Genomic DNA, 22,595 nt, shown 5'->3' with positions numbered 1-22,595 from the left:
CCCACAGAATATCTAAACATGCAATATATCAAAAGAAAGAACAGACCCACTGTTTTATACCAGCTTCATACATTATTTTTTTAATCAACACATGAATGTTGCAAGTTTCATGAAAAAGCTAAATTTTGAGCATAAAGCTGAGAAAATCACGTTTTTGTAAAAGACTAACGTTACGTCTGAACGATGAACAAAACACACAGATGTTGTAGATGGAGTCCATCAACACCCCAAAGCTTCACAGTCCTAGAACTCGTCCTGGGTTGACATTTCATTCAATAACATTGGGCAGTTGTCATTTATATGCTGTTTAATGCTGATGATCGCGTACTTATGCTGCGTTCCAGGCATGTTTTTGAGCCCGTAAGTTACGACTTCAAACCACGACTCACGATTTTGTAGCGTTCCAGGCAAAGTCACGCCAAACTGCCTGAGCGGTGGCTAGATGTAAACGAAGAATGGGGAACCGTACGGGGCTTACGCTCATTTACAATCATTTCTATTGCCAAAGGTGCTTACTCCTTGCTTATTTTACCCCTTTTCCACCAAGGCAGAGCTAGAGCTAGATCGGAGCCAGAGCCTAGTTTCAAATCGGTTCTTTGTGTTTCCACACCCAAAGCCCCAGCTCCGAGCCAGGAAAAGTGGTTCTTAAGTAGCACCAAAACATTGCTGGGCTAGAACAGGGCTAGAAGTAAAAACCGATTACGTCAGGCGCTGGGGGCGGCGTCAACAAGACCAACACAAACTGGAGATCCGCCATTGTTGAAATAGCAGCTAATGGAGCTAACAGCTGCTGCTCGTTTGTAATCTCCGTCTACAAATTACGGCGAACTGCATGAATGCGTTGGATTCGCTGTGTTTTCATTGTGTTTTGATGCCGATGTAGGATCGTAAAGCCATGTGAATCAATAGTAACGCCGTATGATAACGAGTCCAGCAAGAGCACGCGACTCCTTATGCTTTTGATTCACTCATGCGTTTTTTTATCATACGTGGATCGGTGTGCGCAGCGCCGATGTGTCTCGAACAAGCCTGGTGTGTGTGTGTTTCCCGCTGCCCAGGGTTGCCAGGTTTTCACAACAAAACCCACCCAATTGCTACTCAAAACAAGCCCAATCGCGTTTCAGGGGGGCTTCCCCGGTAAAAATCACATTTGGGGGTAAAATATGTGTTTTTTTGGCATGGTTGCCTACTAAAATTTGCATTCCCGGAGCTAAATATTACATAATTGGGTTCGCTTCAAGCCACGGACATGAAAAAAAGCCTGCGGCAAAACCGCAGACTTGGCAACACTGCCGCTGCCTCGCTAGCGTTGCTGAGAAAGATGAGACGTATTCAGTGACGTAAGACCTGGCTCTGTTGTGGTTCTCAGAGCATGTGGAAAAGCAAACGGTTCTTAGAAAGCTCCTCAGTTGAACCAACTATGAACTGGGACTAGCTCTGGCTCTGGACTAGCTCTAGCACTGCCTTGGTGGAAAAGGGGTATTTGAGGGAAACAAAGGAGAAAAAACGGCGCATAAGGCAAGAGAAGCTGTTATACCTTTTATTTTACGTTATTTGTATATTTGGAAATGTATTTGGTATGCATTTATTCTTGCACTCAATGGCCTGAAAACTAGCTAACATTAGAAAAGCTGCTGATAATGCATAACATTTGTGGATAAATAACGTTAGAGCAATACCTTATATTTGGTTTTTAATGTACGACTTTCATAAATACCACATCCATGGGGGCTGCCATTGTTGTTTCGCGAGCCATGTGACGTCAGAACTCGTAACTGGGAGTACATCGATCTAGTACGAGTTCACGGGTGGGAAGTCACGGGTTTGACTGCCGTTCCAGTGCACTTTCACGGGTAGAAGGTTGGAAAAACACGGGTTACGGGTTGCCTGGAACGCGGCATTATTTTACATATGCATCTGCTTATGATATCGCACGTTGCTGCTTTTTCGGCTGTGTTTTGATCGGGCGATTCTGTTCTCGTCCAGGAAATGCGCTTCAGCGCCCCCTACCGTATAACAGTGAACACACATGGAAAGCCGGAAAATATCGTCATTGGCAATAAATATCAAGATAACAAAAGACAAAAAAAAATCACTCACTGCTCTTAACTGAATAACTTTTAATAAGGATTAATCTATATTTATATGCAGTGACATATCATTTTATGCAGACTATGCAGTGATATTTTACATTTGATTACTATTTTTGTACCTGACAATCTAGTTTAGACCTACATGAAAATAACTCTTTATTTCATTTGTGCATATATTTGTTCTGCTGTATTTATTTGTGCTTTTGCTCATAATTTGATTATTTGTTCTCATTTTATTACTGACTGTCTTTGACAATATAAAAAAAATTATATGAGTTAGGATAATAGTTTTTAGAGTCATAACCTTATTTATTAAGGTTACATGGCTCAAAAACAATACTAGGCCTATTTTATTTTATTTATCAGTTTTTTTGTGGTGGGGTCAGTGAAAATTCTGGCAGGGCAAGTAAAAATTTGAACCCCTGAAGTAAATTAGCATTGAGCCCTGAAATATATTCCCCCCCCCAAAAAAAACAGATTTGCGAGTAGTAACTTTAGTGGTAAAAATGTTGAAGAGGAATGGAGAAGGTGACGAACCTAAACAGGCAACAAAAAAAAAATGTTTTTCATAAAAGCAACAAAATCCAGAGAAACAACTTGAGCAAAGCCAACCTCTTTTGTGTTGTAAATAGTTGTGATGTATAAATAAATGTTGTTTATATTTATTTACCAAATAAATTCATTTATTGTCTATGGCAACACCGTATCCGTAACACTCCTGCTCCACGACACTGAATTTCGGGAGGTCTACCCCCCCAAAGCTGTAAACCTAGGGGAAACACTGAGATGTCTTGTTATTCTCAGTTCTAATTTATGAGGTACAAATTGCCTGTCTCAAAGTTATTTTTTAAAGTGTCATGAAACCTCCCTGTTTTAGCACTGGATGATGGCTCTGGTTAAGGGCGGCGCCGTTATTTTTTTTTTTTTCTCACTTGCCTGTCACTATCCTCGATATCCTCAAAGCGGCCGCTTTTAGGACCGCGGTAAGCTTTAACTGTTAGCATTTTTAAGACTCGTGATCTTCTAACATCCGATCACTCTGACACTGTATTTCTTGGCTGCTTAATGAGAGTTGTTCGAGGACTGCGCTGCGTTTATCAGTCCTGGGAGCTCTCTAAAAATCAGCATCCTTAAGCCCAATTCGCACGGGATTAGTATTATCTGGGGACCTCGTGTGATTTAGAAATGATTCCCCCACATCTGAATTTTGCGTGGTGCATTCGCACGGGATAAGCAAGCCTGTAATTTTACTCGAATTTACTGACTATCTCCCGGATATGATGTCATGACTTGTAAATGTTTTTTCTTTATAGATATAGCTGTATGAAATTATGAACAGTCGTATCGATATCATTTCGATTGTTTTATAGTACTAAAAATTATTTAGTTCAGTTAGAGAACAGACGCTACAGTTGAAAATTGAACTGAGCAATATAATAACAATATACGGCGGAAGATTCAGTTTCAAAGCTAAATGTAAAAGCGCCCATTTAACCCTCTGGTGCTCTTCTGTCATTTCTGACCGGAAAATTTTCTGTTTTGAAATGTTAAAAATCACTGCTTCATCGGAATGATATGAAACTTGGTGACTTTTCTTGCATTAGGTATGTAAACACACTAGGGCTGCAACAACGCGTCAACGTCATCGATGACGTCGACTACGAAAATACGTCGACGTGCGTGAAATGCGTTGACGCGTCGGCGGCACATTATTTACGTTCTAGAATGGAACAGCAGATCTAGAATAATGGCAGCTTCTGCTCCCGGGCATAGTGAAAATGATAATTTATCATATAAAGCCAGACCGCGACATTCAAAAGTGTGGGAGTACTTTAAACAGAAGCCGAATAAAACTGTGCTTTGTTCGCTCTGTAACGCCGGTTTCACACTGCGCGCGGTGGCAGAGCAGGAGCTGTGCGCGTGGAGAGCGGGAGCTTTCACACTGCCAATCAGTGTTGCCAAGTCCGCGTTTTTTTCCGCGGAATTGGGCTACTTCTACACTGTTGCCGCGGGCTGTCTCATGTCCGCGGGTTGAAGCAAAAAAACACACATATTTAACCCCCCGAACGCGATGTTTGCCAGAGAACCTCCCCGAAACGCGATTGGGCTTGTTTTGGGCTAGTTTTGAGTTACGAATGGGTGGGTTTTGTTGTGAAAACCTGGCAACCCTGCTGCCAGTGTTCTCTCGCGCAGCTGAACCGTGGCGCGTGTATTGCAACAGACGGTCACATTTTCCGGTGTTCTTCTCCGACCCCAGTACGTCTCGTGCTTTTATTTATTATGGGCTGCATATATCTGCTGTAAATGCGACCTGGTTCCCCTCTGTCCCAAACACATATGCATAATAACATGCTGTATATAGGTAGTTTACATGATTAAAGTAACATTAAAGTTAAGATATGCCTCTAGCTTTAATCATTTAAATGTGTCTTTGAAGTTTGGGCAAAAACTTCTGGCAGCTTTAGTCGTTGTTTATGCACATGTATCTTCAAAATAGACGACTAGTTATACTATATTAAAACTATGCTGAAAGCTCCTGTATGTGAACCTTTTGCAGATAAATACAAGTGCATTTTCGTTTACTATTGACACAAATCAATAAGTAAATCATACTCAACTACTATAGTAAACAACTTTTCCTAATTAGGCCTACTCTGTATACATTTTATGATGAATAGTATCATTATATAATATGTTTAAAAAGCTTCTTGTGTTCATATATTTCATTATAAAATGGCATACTATGTACACTACCCTTCCTGAAATACAATTAATATTGTCATCATTCATTGATTTCTTGTTAAAATAATATACAAATTCACTACCCTCTTTGAAATACAATAATCAGTAAAAAAGAATTATAAGATTAATCCGGAAAAGTAATCGTTAGATTAGTCGACTAATCGAAAAAATAATCGTTAGATTAGTCGACAGAAAAAATAATCGTTAGTTGCAGCTCTAAAACACACAAAAAAAATTGGGGTCATGATTCGAGCATGCTAATTGGTCATTAAAAAAAAGTAGCGTTCATTGTCTTCGGTCATAAATGACAGACCATAGGAAATGAATGGGAAATCGACAAAAATTCACAGAATATTTGCGTGTACAATCTACAAATCGGCCACAATGCTGAAAAAAAGTACACAGCAGTAAAGGGGTGACACTCTAAAACATCAACAGTGTGATATTGACACATCCACTCACACACACATGCACACTTATACACACACACACACACACACACCTATGAAAAACTGAGCCTTCATTTCACATTTTTTTTAAATCACAGCTTCATCTGAAAAATATGAAACTTGGTGACTTTTCTAGCATTAGGTATGTTAACACAAAAAAAAATTGAGGGCATGATTCAAGCATGCTAATTGGTCGTAAAAAAAATACTCCCACTTGTGCTCTTCGTCAAAAATGACCACCATAGGAAATGAATGGGAAAAATAAATTCATTTTATTGAATTTATTTCAATAAGAAAAATAAATTGCATGGGATTATTAATGATGACATCATATACAGCGGGAGATCTGCATTCACACTAATGCACAGATCTCTTTTGAAATATAATATGTGGTTTGCCCTGTCTGTTTAATTCATTAGGACATTACTGACTGCGTTTACTTTAATTTTGCGTCATAAAAGTATTTTGAGACGAGCACAGAAGCGTGAGCGAGGACTCTTCACAAAGCGCGGCGCGAGCATTTGAAAGGGTAAGCCTTCTGTCAGTGAGTTTCTTATTTTTAATATAAGCACACACTGCATTCCAAACGACATAAATGAAGCCTTCGTAGAGCATTTGTAAGGAAAATACCGGCGGGCGAGAACACACACTAAGCCTGACATCAAGCAAAGCGCACATTTCTCACTAGGGATCGACCGATATGGATTTTCTTGATTTTCTTGAGCCGATTTCCCGATTTTCGTGAGCCGATATTTGGAGCCGATACTGCTTTTGCTCCCTCAATTTACATCATAAAAATGACACAATGATCATGATGATAACAATTTAAAATTTACAATTTAAGAAAGGAACATTTAGTAAAAACAGGTGAGGTAGAACAAGAAAAAAAAAGAGTTCAGTGGTGAAAATAAATTCTGAAAATAAATATTTAAGCATAAATAAAATAATTACACTATTGCACACAGTAGCAACAAGCAAGCAGCATATTAAAGTGCACACTGACTGTACTATACTTAATTTTAAAACTATTTACAACCTAGTCATTTAGGTGCACTTAACCTAATCTCTTGTAGAGCAACACCAGCGGTAATTCAGGAAAAAATCTCCCAATGCTCCACGTGAAACTTCAGTCTTTCGACCTTTTACCATCGTGTCAATTCTCAATTGATTTTGATTAATATGCGTGAGAGAGGGAGAGCAAGACAGTTTGAAGACGGTGAGAGCTGCCCTGTGGACGCCTGTCTGTAAATAATGCAGGGGAAAAAATATCGGCGAACGCAGCAGCCTTGTATCGGCCGATACACGTAAAAATACGCAAATATCGGCCGATACACGTAAAAATACGCAAATATCGGCCCGATATATCGGCCGGCCTAACACTATTTCTCACACTATTTCTGCAATGAAGCCCGCGAATGTCATTGCAATTCGCGTCAACCTTTCTGAACGTTATGAAATATTATGAAATAACAAAATGTTCACTACCTACATACATTTGTTCATAAATCTTTCCAGGACATGGGTGTGGATAACTCGGTCATTCCTCCAGGCACGTATGTCAAAGTCTCCGGCAACCTCCGCTCTTTTCAGGTCAGAACTTATGTGTATTTAATGAAAATGTCAATTATAGTACTGTTCCATATGAAAATGTGAACAGAGCTGTTACACTATTCAATCACTGCAGATTTACATTGAGTTCAATCCTGTTCACTGTGCAGTTTTGAGCAATATGGAAATTAGGCATGTGGCGGTATCACATTTTCATGTTGTGGTAATTCCTGAAGCTTATCATACGGTATTATCACGATATTGAAATAAGTTAAGATAAGTGAGATGGTGGTCCAGTGGTTTAAACCACTTAACCGATATGCAGAAGGTAGCTGGTTCATTCCCAGTGGTCACCACCAGTGTGTCCTTGAGTAAGGCACTTTACTCCAACGTTGCTCCAGGAGGATTGTCACTGTAATAAGGTCCCTGTAATTCGCTTTGCATAAAAGCGTCTGCCAAATGCATAAATGTAAATGTAAGTTGCATACTATATACATTTTTGTCTATTAAACCTGTTAAAGTAAACTAATGTTTCAAACAGATTAAAGTGCAAAAGAATTATAAAGAACAATAGGTATCACTTTACAGTAAGGTTATGTTAGTTAATGCATCAGGTAACATTAACAATGAGCAATAGCTACATTTGTTACAGAAGTTCTTACTTCTCACTAGTACAACCGTGTTAGCTCAGGTCCATTACATAATACAGTTACAACTTTTGATCTTAATAAAGTGTTATTAACTGTTGAACTTAACATGAACTGAAATGCCTTTGAAGTATTTTTCATTTTCAGTTTTTAACTAATGAATTAACTAATGTTAAATAATGAAGCTTTATTGTAAAGTGTGACTAAACAATAAAGAATCATAACATATTTGAACATTATCTTGTATATAAAATGTTTAAGTTTGAAAAGAAATATCCTTAAGTCTGAATGATTTTTTTTCTTCATGCAAGTTAGACGAGTGTGGATATTAACACAATTACATTTGGACATTAGCAGGCACATTTTCACATTGTGTGTCCATGCTGCTTTTGGTAAAACGTTAAATTGCCTTCTCATCTGTTTGCTTTGCTCTTTTTTTTTGGTGTGTTTTCACCTTCACAAACTGTCACACTGAGTCTTGGTTCTCATTGCAGAATAACAGGTCTTTGGTGGCGTTCAGCGTACGAGTGCTGGAGGACATGAATGAAGTCACTTCACATATGCTGGAAGTTGTGAACGCTCACATGTCGTTGAGCAAACCACAGAACATGGTGAGACTAACACGTCCTTCCCACCCTTCTGCTTTTCACACGCACACACTGTAGCTGATGGCTGTTTGACTTTCATGCGTGCTTATTTGTGCATGGTAGGGATGGGTATGAACAAAAACTAATACAGGGCTCCTGAGGGTCCTTCCAGAACGAATCAGGAACGAAAAAATAAAAATATTGGGTATAGAAACCAAAATTATAATAATCATATTAGTTGGCTTAATTCGTTTAGCAAACCTATTTCCATGCTTAAAGGGGGGGTGTCACACACAGTTTCTGCCAATCTCACGTTAATCTTGAGTACCTATAAAGTAGTACTGCATCCTTCATATCGCCGAAAAGTCTTTAGTTGTATCATATTTATAAAAGACAGATGCAATGTATCGAGTCTTTCTGAATAAAACCGAGCGGCTGGAAGTGTATCGTGTGGGCGGAGCTAAAGAGTCACGAGCGCATGTAGCTATTGCGTTGAGAGCGGCTGAAGCTGTGACATCCTTAGAAAACTTGGAAAAAAACGTTTTGTAAACGATGACTATCAATTAGGGCTGTCAAAACGGCTGAAAAGCTAAATTCGAAATTCTTTCTTAAATATGATCTAAAGGCAATACTTAATTTTAGAAGGGAAAAGTACTGTATTGTCTCATATGCCCACAAGAGGGCGCAAGCGAGCGCAACAAGCAAATGCGAACCAAATCAAGCATTCCATCTTTTATTGAAATTAAATTACATTCACTTTTTACAGTGCATTAACTTTTCAAACAATTGTTATTAAATGAAATATAATTTCATTAATGAGCATGTCAGGAAAATTAGGTAACAAAAGTGCATAAAACTGCAAGTGCATCAGTAACTGAGAAAACACGCTTCAACAGACAACGTAACGTGAACACAAAATAGCAAACGGACATTCAGAAACAATTCATTTCCACTCAATAAACATCTACATATTGTTCTTCAAAAACACCAAACGGACGACTTGACCTGCAGTGAGTGCGGAGTGTTTTTTGCTGAGGTATGATCAAGTATGTCTTTGCCAGCTGCGCAATATGCATAACGTTATACCGCATGATTTTGCACCAACTTTTCGTCAGCAGGAAGCGCATCTTCTCTTTCATTTATATCCATCTCATGCTCCAAAGCCCTGATTGCCTTGTTCTGCACTGCTCTGTGTCTGACTGTATACGCTGTCGCCCATTTTCTCTCTGACTCCAAGTCCTCACTGTTTTTTCCGCCTTTTTCAAATGAACAACACAGCCGCACCGCTGTACTGGATAAACAAACCGCGTCAGTTCCGTCATCATGTCTCACGCGCCTCTACCAACATTTTAAATACACGGTTTTTGCATTCGAATGTGCTTTTTTTTTTTTTGTAAATTCGACGAATATTCGAAATTCAAATTTTAATTTGACAGCCCATCTATCAATCAGATTCAGCCATGCATATATGATCCAGAATCAGATCCAGAGGCTGAAATTGAACAGGAGCAGCAGCAACGACTACGACTACAGCAGGACGTCTCTGTGAGACTGAGTTGAACTGCGCCTTGTTTATAAAACAATCATCGCCGAAATGCAAGGAACAAACAAAACAATTGCGCAACTCCGTTGCTGCTCCGGAAAAACGAACTCCATCCACTGTCCCCTTAACGCTGGGTTCTTTGGGCAGCTGAACAGGGTTGTCTTGCCCAGACAACCAATAACACACTTCTTTGGTGACATTGTTGAAGTCCTGTGACCTGTGCAGGAGGAGTATTTTTGGCACAGAAATACTCCATCATACGTCCAACTTATTTTTTGAAACTTTGTCCATGTTAAGCATGGGAATCCAAGTCTTTAACAGTGTAAATGGACTGCATTTATATAGCGCTTTCAACAGACCCATGGCCATCCAAAGCGCTTTACATCTTGCCTCACATTCACCCATTCATACACCGATGGCGGTGTCAGCCATGCAAGGCGGCATCCAGCTCGTCGGGAGCAGCTGGGGTTAGGTGTCTTGCTCATGGACACCTCGACACTTGGTCAGGTGGAACCAGGGATTGAACCACCAACCTTCCAGTTTGTAGACAACCTACATAAACCACTGAGCCACTGCCGCCCCAAAACTCAGTATGCATGAAATGGCATTAGACCCCGCCCCCCCTTTAATTATGCCTGTTAAAATGTATTGTGCGAGCTTCTGTAACTGTCTGTTCACTGTTTATCTATTGCTCTATCGTATTTTATCTACGCACATTTAGAGCAGCTCCAGTTCAGAGGCGCAGTAATCACATGACGTTTTCCTGTAATAATGTTAGGAAACCATGTTACATGAATCGTGTACCATTTTATCGACTGGTTGTTGCAGCCCAAATCCCTATTATTAATGCTTACATTTGTGTCCTGAGACCTAGAGATTAAGATGATCTCTGGAATATGAAACTGGAACTGACAGACATAATGTCATACGGTTTTATTGTTTCCCAAATTCTATTTTCGGTTCGATTTTTTTGGGACTCCAGACTGTGACCAAATTGTGACCTTTTTTTCTGCTGGTGCAACTACATTTTTTTAGAGTTCGCACTGGTGCACCACCACGGTGCCCAACTGATGAGAGCTGCCTTTTCTGTTACATATTAGAAACAGCAAAGGGCAAACGAAACTAAAGCGGAATGGATCCGCGCTACTCGTTTGAGCTGTGCTGCGTGGACCGTTTCTCAGCTCTGAGCGCGAGCTCGTTCCCGTGCCAATCTCAATCACACAGCACCATTACTACTCAGCACTGGGAGATCCAGTTAGAAAGCGCTTGAATTTGCCACAGTATTAATAACATCGCTACTGTGAGATCTAGTGGGAAGCGTTTGCGCAGAATTCTGTTATAACTGGGGATGGGTACCGAAACCCAGTATTAAATAAGCCCTGGTGTTAGATTTTGAAAGACAGCAGTATCGATAATCTCAGACACTATCGGTTCTGCTGTCAGTATTGGAGAAATTAAGAAAATGCACCTAGGCTACCACTTCTTACTGAGATATAGAGATATAAGATATAGATATTATCTTGCTAATTCTCTCTTTGCCAGACGTTTCTACATGAGGAAATATTAAACCATTTGTCTGTGGTGCATGTTTGCTATTTGCAATCCAGAAGATTGTGAGAGAGTGAGTTACACAACACGTCTGTCCCAGTGAAATGAGTGGCGATGGCCATGAGAACTAAATAAAAGTTTAGTCTTCCACGTTAGGCCTGTGATCTTAATCTAGTTTCATTTTCGATTTTGGCTTCCAAGGATTCTAAAAAGAAAATGTGGGGTAAAACTTTAATAAATTAGCGCAACTTCCTTCTCTCACAGCGGCCATTTCTCCCTAAACCCAAACTTAATGTCAGATTTAGCACATTCTGTAATCGTTGTAAAATGCAGTCTCCACTCTTGCTAAATGGCAGGATGTGTTTGATAATAAAAAGAGCTAATAAATGCACAATAATCTGAGCAAGAGACACGGTTTCCAACTTCAAGGTGGCTTGTGTGTGCGCTGTGAAACGGACCGACGTGCACATACTTTAGGCTTTGTGTGCACATCTAAACCATCAAATACACAACAAATAGCCAAAACACAGCTCTTGAATGAATAACTTCAGCTTTAATACGCATTAATCTATCAATTTATACTGCGAAAACTATGCAGTTATTTTACATTTGATTACTTCATTTGATTTTTTTTTTGTAGGCCATACTTAATGTTAGTAGACCTTACTGAAATTAAAGCACGGTTTTCTTAAAATGTTTTCTTTGTTATATTGTGTATTTATTTAACATTTGTTTCTTCATTCTTATATTGTATCTTATGCATATAAAACACAAACTGCCTGCACATTGGTGCATTTACAAATAGATGTTTTATATTTTTGTTCAAACATTGCCGTTTCTTTTGCTATAGATATTTTACTTTTCAGATTATAAAGCAGTGTTATGTTCTTCATTAGGTTTTTTCAATGAAAAAAATATGTAACAAAAAGAACCGATAAGAATACCATTTAAGTACCGGATGGGGAAGCAGTATCGGTAAGAGTAATAATACCGTTAACGATACCCATCCCTACTTATAAACCATAGATATCAGATCAAACAGCTCTGATGTGGAAAGCAGGAGAAACCATTTTCAGTCCACAAATCACCAACATTATCACAGGTTCCACAAAAATATGAACTCTTTCCAACATTAAAAATAAGCTTTGATCACAGAAATAAGTAGAAAATCATTATTTTAAATTGCAATTATATTTCACAATATTTGTTCTTCTGTATTTTTTGATCAAATAAATGCAGCCTTGATGAGCATGAGACACTTCTTTCAAAAACATAAAATATATAATATATATATATAATATAACCGACGTATTTTTCCCATGTCGGTTATTTCGGTTTTAGTCACGTGACTCCGCCCGTCAGTCACATCAAGTGCAGTTTGCAGGCACACAGAGAGATGCAGGAACAGTTATCTGTGTTTATAGATGCCCAGAATCACTATAGTAGCTGCATGTTTACACAGTTTATACAGGTCAGTTAATTGCCGTTCTTATAGCCTACGCGCTGACACACACACATGGCACGCGCAAGCCTCGAAGCTAGATCACTTTCAGTTTCGTCCTCATAAAGTTTGTCAAGTAAATGCGTTTAAAGGCTTGCCAGTTTGAACATTTTAAAGGGATTTTGCACTATTCAAAAACGACAATACGGAAAACGTATCCATTCAGTTCTCAGCAGAGAGCCGAGCCGTGTTGCGTCTCCGACAACACGCGCGCGCCCTGAAGGCAGACCTTTCACCTGCGTCCTCACAAAGCTTTGTCATTTGTATGTGTTTTAAGGCTTGCCAGTTTGAACATTAAAGCGATTTTAGTACATCAGATGTGTATCATGTTGAACTAATGCCTGATATATTGTGACACATGAACACTCAGACAGAAGCTCGCACATCACGTGAAGATCACGCGCAGAGAGCAGCGCAGAAACGCAGTGTCAACGCCGTCCTGTGACTAAAGTAAAGTCACTAAAGTAGCTCAGAAACTCAACTGTTATAGCATAGATTTTAATACCTTTGAAGTACAAACCACAGCTTCATAATGAATAGAGACGTATGACTAATTCACACACACAATCACGCTCTCATTAACGCATTCAAATAAATGTAATGTAGGCCTACTGTGCTAATTTATCTGTATCTGATGTACAACAAACAGAAATCTGCCCCATTGACAATAACTGCTGAAAGTCAACCATTTCCTTCAAGTATTTTAAAATCACAAAGAAATGCACTTTCATAAGAAAAAAATTCCACCTTTAATAGTAGAAAATATTTACAGTAAAAACCTTATAAGGAACTTACTCAAAAACCTTATGAGGGTAAAACATGGAAAGCAAAGAAAAAAGAAAAAGAAAATCGAAAAAAGTAATCGAGGTAAAATTAATCGAGGTTTTTATTTTTGGTCAAATCGTGTATATATATATATATATATATATATATATATATAATATATATATTTTTTTTTATGTATATTTATATATATATATATTTATATATATATATATATTTATGTATATTTATATATATATATATATATATATATATATATATATTTATATATATATATATATATTTTTTTATATATATATTTATTATATATATATATATATATATATATATATATATATATATATATATATATATATATATATATATATATATATATATATATATATATATATATATATATATATATATATATATATATATATATATATATATATATATATATATTAGAGCTGCAACTAATGATTATTTTTTTCTGTCGACTAATCTAACGATTATTTTTTCGATTAGTCGACTAATCTAACGATTATTTTCCCGGATTAATCTTATTATTCTTTTTTACTAATTATTGTATTTCCAAGAGGGTAGTGAATTTGTATATTATTTTAACATGAAATCAATGAATGATGACAATATTAATTGTATTTCAGGAAGGGTAGTGTACATAGTATGCCATTTTATAATGAAATATATGGACACAAGAAGCTTTTTAAACATATTATATAATGATACTATTCATCATAAAATGTATACAGAGTAGGCCTAATTAGGAAAAGTTGTTTACTATAGTAGTTGAGTATGATTTACTTATTGATTTGTGTCAATAGTAAACGAAAATGCACTTGTATTTATCTGCAAAAGGTTCACATACAGGAGCTTTCAGCATAGTGTTAATGTATAACTAGTCGTCTATTTTGAAGATACATGTGCATAAACAACGACTAAAGCTGCCAGAAGTTTTTGCCCAAACTTCAAAGACATATTTAAATGATTAAAGCTAGAGGCATATCTTAACTTTAATGTTACTTTAATCATGTAAACTACCTGTATACAGCATGTTATTATGCATATGTGTTTGGGCCAGAGCGGAACCAGGTCACATTTACAGCAGATATATGCAGCCCATAATAAATAAAAGCACGAGACGTACTGGGGTCGGAGAAGAACACCGGAAAATGTGACCGTCTGTTGCAATACACGCGCCACGGTTCAGCTGCGCGAGAGAACACTGGCAGCAGGGTTGCCAGGTTTTCACAACAAAACCCACCCATTCGTTACTCAAAACTAGCCCAATCGCGTTTGGGAGGTTCTCCGGTAAACATTGCGTTCGGGGGGTTAAATATGTGGGGTTTTTTGCAGGGCTGCCTGCTAAAATTCTCATTCCCAGGGATAAATATCACATAATTGTGATCGCTTCAACCCGCGGACATGAGACACAGCCCGCGGCAAGTAGCCCAATTCCTTGGCAGTGTGAAAGCTCCCGCTCTCCAAGCGCACAGCTCCTGCTCTGCCACCGCGCGCAGTGTGAAACCGGCGTTACAGAGCGAACAAAGCACAGTTTTATTCTTCTGTTTAAAGTACTCCCACACTTTTGAATGTCGCGGTCTGGCTTTATATGATAAATTATCATTTTCACTATGCCCAGGAGCAGAAGCTGCCATTATTCTAGATCTTCTGTTCCATTCTAGAACGTAAATAATGTGCCGTCGACGCATTTCACGCACGTCGACGTATTTTCGTAGTCGACGTCATCGTCGTTGCAGCCCTAATATATATTTATATATATTTATATTTATATATATTTATTTAATTGTCTTGTCTTACTTTTGATGTATTCGTCAAAATTCTGTGACATTGCAGGTCATACAGTAAACTTTTATAACTGGACTCTGTGATCCACTAGGGCTGGACAATAATTCAATATATATCGCGATATAATTTTTTTCAATAACGGTGATATGATTTTTAAACACATTTCTGATATTTATATATATTACAGCATTTCTCACTGACTTGACGTTCAGGGCGCAGCCTTCAGAAAGAGCAGAACACGATTGGCTACTTGCGTGATGACGTACACCACAGACACACAGCCAGTGCTCAGCAGTAGAAGGCTAAGGTCCAACGTCCAAGTTTTAGCTACAAAATGAGTACCCCTGACCGCAATACAAACGTGACTAAACGAGCATCCACAAGTAAGGACAGAGCAGAAGAAATAGTTGATAAGAGAGGAAAGACTAATTCAGTGGCGTGGCTATCTAAGATCTGATATTGAACTTCAGGTTTCTTAAGTGTCTAACAATACGATGCATCGATGCCAAACATTACATGTAGCCTGGGCTATTTATATATTTAAGAGGCACATTTGTTTTAACACACTCCACATTTTCACACAATGTCAGTCTATGTATTATCGCCAATGCGTTCATTCTCGTTTAAATGAACTTTCAGAGCTTGTGAAAGACGCTCAGACAGTGCTTCAGAAAAGTTTATCATTTGCTCGTGTTTAAAGCCTTGCAAAAAGCAGCGCGCTCTCATCTCAGACAGAGCACAAATAGACCACTAAATTGAGTCTTCTTTTAGTTATTTGTTGTGCTTCAGTAGATAAAGGTCTATGGTTTTGCATATAAAGAAAATAGAGCGCTATGAATCGTTCTTCACACTGAAACTTAAAACTGTTAAACGCTCAATAAACTGCAGCATATGAGCGCTGTGAGCTGTGACTGTGTTGCTTCAAGCGCATCATTCTGCACACGGGATGCACATAAGACCTTTGTGCTGCTCTATATTGAGGGTATGCACGTCAGCTGGAGTGACTGCGGTTATGAATCATGATGAACTGTCCGATTTACACCCCTGGTGCTGACTAACATCAAATCTGATCCACCATCTGAAGCAGTTCCACCCGATAGAATATTCTTAGAGTCAGAAGATGAAGATTGTGTTTTCAGCTAATCTGAGCACTTTTCATATTCTTTATCCTGGCTGAAGCACTTTTGTTTTAATATATATTAAGAATAATATAATCAGCCTTCGTTAGTTAAAGATATGAATTGATATTAAAAAAGTGAGTGAGAGTCTTATGTTTATTTGACGGTGATTTCACATTTCTTGTTTGTATGAAGGCTAAATACAAATAAGGTGAACATTAATTTATTTGTACCGTTTTTATTTCTAAAATATATATTTTTATAGGAGGCAGTTTCATAGACTTGGCAAATTAATTTTTCAGAGGTTTTTAGGTACAGACATCCGTCTTGGCAGTTTTTCTGAGGCTTTTATATAGTTCATATCGATATCGAATCGTATTGTAAGAAATATATTGTGATATAAATTTCGGCCATATCGTCCAGCCCTATGATCAACATTACTGTTTTTAATGTTTTTGAAAGAAGTCTCTTCTGCTCATCAAGGCTGCAGTAATTTGATAAAAAATAGAGAAGAAGCACTAATATTGTGAAATATTATTACAATTTAAAAGAATGGTTTTCTACGTATTTCTGTGATCAAAGCTGAATTTTCAGCATTATTACTCCATTCTTCAGTGTCACATGACCCTTCAGAAATCATTCTAATATGATGATTTATTTTTAATGTTGGAAAGAGTTCTCCTGCTTAATATTTTTTTGGAACCTGTGATAATTTTTTCAGGATTCAAAAAAATCTTTATTTAAAATATGAATATTTTCTAACAATATACACTACTGTTCAAAAGCCCTTTTTTCTGTCTCTTTTATTATAATTTTTTATAGAAATTAATACTTTTATCCAGCAAGGATGTGTTAAAGCCTTTTATTGTTAGAAACCCTTTTTTTAATGCTGTTCTTTTTAAGTTTTTATTCATCAATCAATCCTCGATAAAAGTATCACGTTTCAACAAAATATTGAGCAGCACATCTGTTTCCAACATTGATAATAAATCATCATATCAGAATGATTTCTGAAGAATCATGTGACACGTGAGTAATGATGCTGAAAATTCAGCTTTGATCACAGGAATATATCTCTCTCTATTTCATTAATGGATTTGTTTAGATTGTGTGTTTTATAATCGATGCTCTTTCTTCATAGGGAGGGGGCGGAGGGACAAGCACGATGTCCACATCAAATACTAGCATGGGTAACATGGGGTCTGCAGGAAGCTATTCAGGTGCTAATATGCTAGTCAACGGTTTGAGTGCCAACCAGAACCAGGTGAGTCAAAATTCTTCATTGTTTCAAGAGTTACATTACATAATGTATTTGTGTGTGATATGTATTTGAAGCAATAAAATATATTAGTCATCTACATTACATATCATACATTTTGTCTTTTTCTTTTAAAAATAGATCGTAAATTTAGATCATAAAAATAACACAAATATATACAACACTGCAATTGTCTGTGGCTTTTTGACTGTCATTATGAGTTTAGAGTTGTGTTTTGCTGATGTTGGCTTGTGGTCTTTGTGCAGGTTTTGGGCCTGATCAAGAGTTGTCATGAGCCTCAAGGCATCAGCATGCAAGACCTCAAGCAGAAGCTTAGTAGCATGAGCGTCAATGTTATCAGGTAAAAACTCCTCCTTCTGGGATGTGTCTCTCTAGACCAAGCCTGTAGTGCTCCAGTCAGAAATTGAAGCTTTCGGGCCTCGATCGCCCCCCGGTGGCCGGTCCCAGTATAGCTCCTAAACCCCGCCTCTCCATGCATTTGAATGGGCGCGAGACACACTAAACAATTTAATTACACTTCAAATAATTGTTTCCTAAAGATGGTTTCTGTCATTTTAGGCAGTTTTTATTACAATAATTTCATTTCAAGTGTTCGTTTTTTAAATAAGTTTAGTTTTAGTGAGTTATTTGATGCTATAAAAACGAGGGGTGTGACGTCATGATTGACAGCCGAGATTGACGGCTTCTCTGAGTGAACTTGTCACTGAGGCACTAACGGACTTTTTTCAGGATTTTTGGGAGGAGATTGGAGCTTTAGCTTTAATTTCTACACTTCCATAACTGTTTATTTCACACCAACATAATTAATTATTCTGCATCTGCGAGAGTGTGGGCGGGCTTTTGATAATCACGCCTCTACTTCCTGTTCTCTACTGCGCAACTCCGGTCCCGAGATCGCTACTGCGCAGACTCGGTCCCAAGATGTCAGCGCCGTGAGCGGGCCTATGAAAGCTTCAACTTTGGTCAGCGGAAGTCAATGAAGTCGCGTCGTCCATATTTTTTTACGGTCTATGCTCTAGACCAATTTACTGTTTGTAAACATACAGGATGCGCGCAGATAGGTTGCAGAAAACCAAGGGGAGATGGCGTTTACCTATAGAAAATTACATGGATACGGTACAAAATCGTACGATTTAAAAAGATTACTGATTATTTATAGATGACTAATTATAGATTATGTTATTTTCAAAATGTTGTCCGACAATAGTTTGTCACCCAATGATAGGGCTGAGCGTGACCACTGCGGTGGCTGATTGGCCAAAACACTTTTTTATGTATGTGAAGCTGTTTTACGTGAATATTATGACACGAATGAAGCACAAACATTTATTTCCAAAATAAATATTAGGTTCGCAATTAAATGTTACATCGCAGCAATGGAAAACATTATATTCATGCCGAACGAGAGAGGAAGGCTTTGTGAGCTGAGCCAAATTTAAGCTTTGCCTACGTTTTGCGGGTTGGGTCACCAATTTCCATGGATTTAACAATAGGCTTACTCCATTTTATTCTACTGGACATGGAATCTCTTATTTATTTTCCAAAATCTTCATTTACGTCTCTCACAGGGGATTATGCACATTTCTTCCTTGTTTGCGTTTAATTAGGAGTTTGCATAATTTACTGTGGTAAAGTAGAAAACGCTGCTGTAGGACAGATACATTTTACTTCAAACTATTTAACACAGTTTGTGCTTGTTATTAAACTGATAAGTTGTGTCAAGTTTATGTGTATAACGCATTTCACACATGCCGGATATTTTTAGTTTAGCTTTCTCTCGCAGCGCATAATCAAACAACGCCTAAAGATCTTGACCCTGCAGAAGATAAATTCGCTGTTCACAACTTTTACCACAGTTATTAGTTTTGGTACATCAGGAGAAAACATGAAGATATTTGAAAAACGATGCTCTCTTTCCTGCTCGTTTACATCCCTTTCCGAGCAGAGCGGCCTATGAGCGCCAATATAAACCAATATATTAACTAATATTTAACTTTCTTATATAATTTATATTACCATTATTTACTGATATTTATTTCAATGTTTTACAGGCTGTAGTATTGTTTCACTATATATATAGCCTACACTAAAATATCTTAAACTTAATCTTAAACTTTCTCAAATTTCTTTCAGATTTTCATTATTTTCATTCAGTGTCAGCAATTTAATCAAACATTAAATCAAATTGAACTGCTTATTTGCTGAAACCATTCAACTGTTGTTATATGTATAGCCTAAAGCACGATTTAAACCAATGTGTTTCATACATTATAACACATTCCAGATGGTCTTTTGCAACCGGCATGTGCGGTTGAACCTGCGTCACTACGTCAGTGTGACGTCGGCTGTAAATTGGTCTATAAAGGAAGCGCTTTTGTTTTGGACCTTGACCCTGCAAAAGATTTTACCTTTCTCTTCCTCTTTCTTAGTTTCCGTTTCTCTTCTGTTACCGCGAATGAGCTGTTAGAATAGCACATCCCTCGTTTCTCTGAAAGGGCTTCCTCTATTGCCTGCCATAGGAAGCTTCATGTGAAATTTCTCATCCTCATGAGACTTAAGACTCAATAATTTGTTTCCTAATGCCTGCGTGCTTCACTCAATTGATAATGGCCCAAGTGAACGCTCCACTCATGAACCGCTCACGCTCACTGGTAAAACTAAGTTTGCTTAAATCCCGCTCCCACATGAAATATCTCTGTACTGTACTATACGTGTTGTAGCCATTAAAGGGCACCTATTATGCAAAATTCACTTTTATAAGGTGTTAGAACACAGATGTGTGTCCACAGTGTGTAAACAACCAGCCTATAATGGTAAAAATCCACCCAATACTTTTTTAATAATCCCCATCAATCATTATCAATCTCTCATAACGCGCAGTTTCATATTTCCCCTACTCCTACGCAAGCCCAGACACACCCCCGAGTGAGAGACCCGCCATTTCTGTTTACTCGCTCTATCAGCTAGCTAGAGTATTAAAATGTCTACACCAAAAAAAAAAAACATTACAAATGTTCTGTTGTTGATGTACCAACGAACACACAAGTCTCATAGACTCTCAGCATCCGAGCCACTGAGGAACACCGTTGTTGAATTTCATTTTTGAAGGAAATGTGCTGAAGAATCTCGGTAAAATTGTATATATTTGTGTAAACCATTTTACGCATGACTGCTTCACCAACGAGGGTCAGTACAACGCTGGATTTGTTCGTGCTCTAACTTCATATCCAGAACAAGGACGAATGGCACTTCATATTTTGTGAATGTTTGCAAAATGTCCTTTCTAAATGAGCTTTCTAGAATGCCGTACAGCTAATAATAGGGTTACACTCTGATACGGCATTATTTGCCGGATCGGGTATCGGTCAGACATGACCGATCCAAATCCCATACTGTGCGTGTGCGTATAATATTGTGCGTTATTGTTAAGCCCCAGTGCCCCACAAAAGACACAAAAAAACATTATAAAGCATCATCAACGCTTCGTACACTATATTATAAGTGTTCTGAAGCCATCCCATAGTTTAATGTGAGGTACAGATGAATATTTGAGTCATTGAATTCAAGTTCACGTAAATGCTTCCCTCCGCTGCAGCTGTCAATCATTCTCCATTCAGCTTTAAACTGTGTGTCGCGTTCGGTTACGACAGTCAACATGATGAAACTCTCCAAGATGATTCAATGGTCCTGTTGTTAGGCTTGATCTGTAGATAACGGTCTATGGTTTCGCATAAAGTGCCTTTATCTGGCTGGAGTTTTTTGCTGCTAAATCGTGTTACTTTCAACCGGGTGTGTGTTAGATCCCAGCACTGGACTAGAGATATTGTTCTTCACACACAGTAACTGAAATGTTAAACTGTTAAAAGAAACGGCAAAAGATTCTAAATTGACTTTTTTTAACAAAACTGCATTGGTATCGGATTGGTATCGGTTTTAGTATCGACTAAAAACGCTGCCAATGACTGGCACATTTCATATTTACATTCACTTAAGACATAACCGACTATGTTTACGATAATACTCAACAAGACTGGTATTTTGACAATTTTGTGTGAATATTTGCGCGCTGTGTGACCTTTGGGCACGCGTTCATATCTATGGCATATACTCTGATGCCGTTATATCTGTGACAGGCTCATATCGGCCGATAAAATCAGAAGACCGGGCTCTACTCCGCATGACAGCTTTCACATTAGCAACGTTTCATGTGAACCGTGCCCTGTTTTGAACCTGCCAGTGTAAAAACGAGAAGAACACATAGTCTCACACGCACACTGTATTATTGCGTGGCATATAACGGTTAACTTGGGACAATGTCAAATAAGAGTCATGTGTTTCAGCATGTTACAATCATTATATGCTTAAGTTAAGAGAGCCTATTCCCTAATAAATAAATAAATTAATTAAATTTTAAATTTATCATACAGATTGAAAATGTGAATGGTCTCTCTCCCTCTCTCTCTGTTTATGTGTGTGGAGCCTAGATATGTGCCGGTATACAGTAATACAGTAGTATATCACGATAATGAACATGCACAATATTGTTATCGTGGGCACTTCAAAATACTGTGAGTAATTATTTATTATGAATTATTCCGATTTTTTTTATGCATTTTAATAATACTTTACCCATCAACCGTTTAAAATAAACAGCACGTCAAAGAGGAACTCGCACTGATGTAAACAAACCCAACGCGCATGAGCAGCGCATGAACGAGTGAAGGAGACGCACATTCACTCTCTGACAGCAGAGGGCGCTGATGGAACATAACCCTCATAAACAAAACAGACTTGCACTACTAAACACACAGCCATTCAGTTTTCTGTATTCGCTACAGTGCTCATCACATCACCAAATACTTAAAGACTTAAAGCTATTCATTTTTAAACTTAAACATTTTTATATTTTAATCTGGACTACATGCCCTAGATATTGTTGTTTGAATGT

At 37.9% G+C, this 22,595-nt stretch overlaps 1 protein-coding gene across 1 annotated transcript in view; it reads left to right on the top strand.

Annotated features, from left to right (window-relative positions):
- The window catches only part of rpa2 (replication protein A2), a 51,904-nt gene that overhangs the window by 8,275 nt on the left and 21,034 nt on the right, over positions 1 to 22,595 (top strand). The window contains exons 5-8 of the mRNA XM_079837366.1: positions 6,800 to 6,874; positions 7,974 to 8,090; positions 17,510 to 17,632; positions 17,893 to 17,987. Of these exons, the coding sequence (XP_079693492.1) occupies positions 6,800 to 6,874; positions 7,974 to 8,090; positions 17,510 to 17,632; positions 17,893 to 17,987 (410 nt within the window). The remainder of the gene's footprint in view (positions 1 to 6,799; positions 6,875 to 7,973; positions 8,091 to 17,509; positions 17,633 to 17,892; positions 17,988 to 22,595) is intronic.

The sequence above is a fragment of the Gobio gobio genome (genome assembly GCF_949357685.1).
Source record: "Gobio gobio genome assembly, chromosome: 15".
Taxonomy (NCBI): domain Eukaryota; kingdom Metazoa; phylum Chordata; class Actinopteri; order Cypriniformes; family Gobionidae; genus Gobio; species Gobio gobio.
Note: the sequence above shows the minus strand (reverse complement) of the source record. Positions and strands in the feature narration are given on the sequence as shown.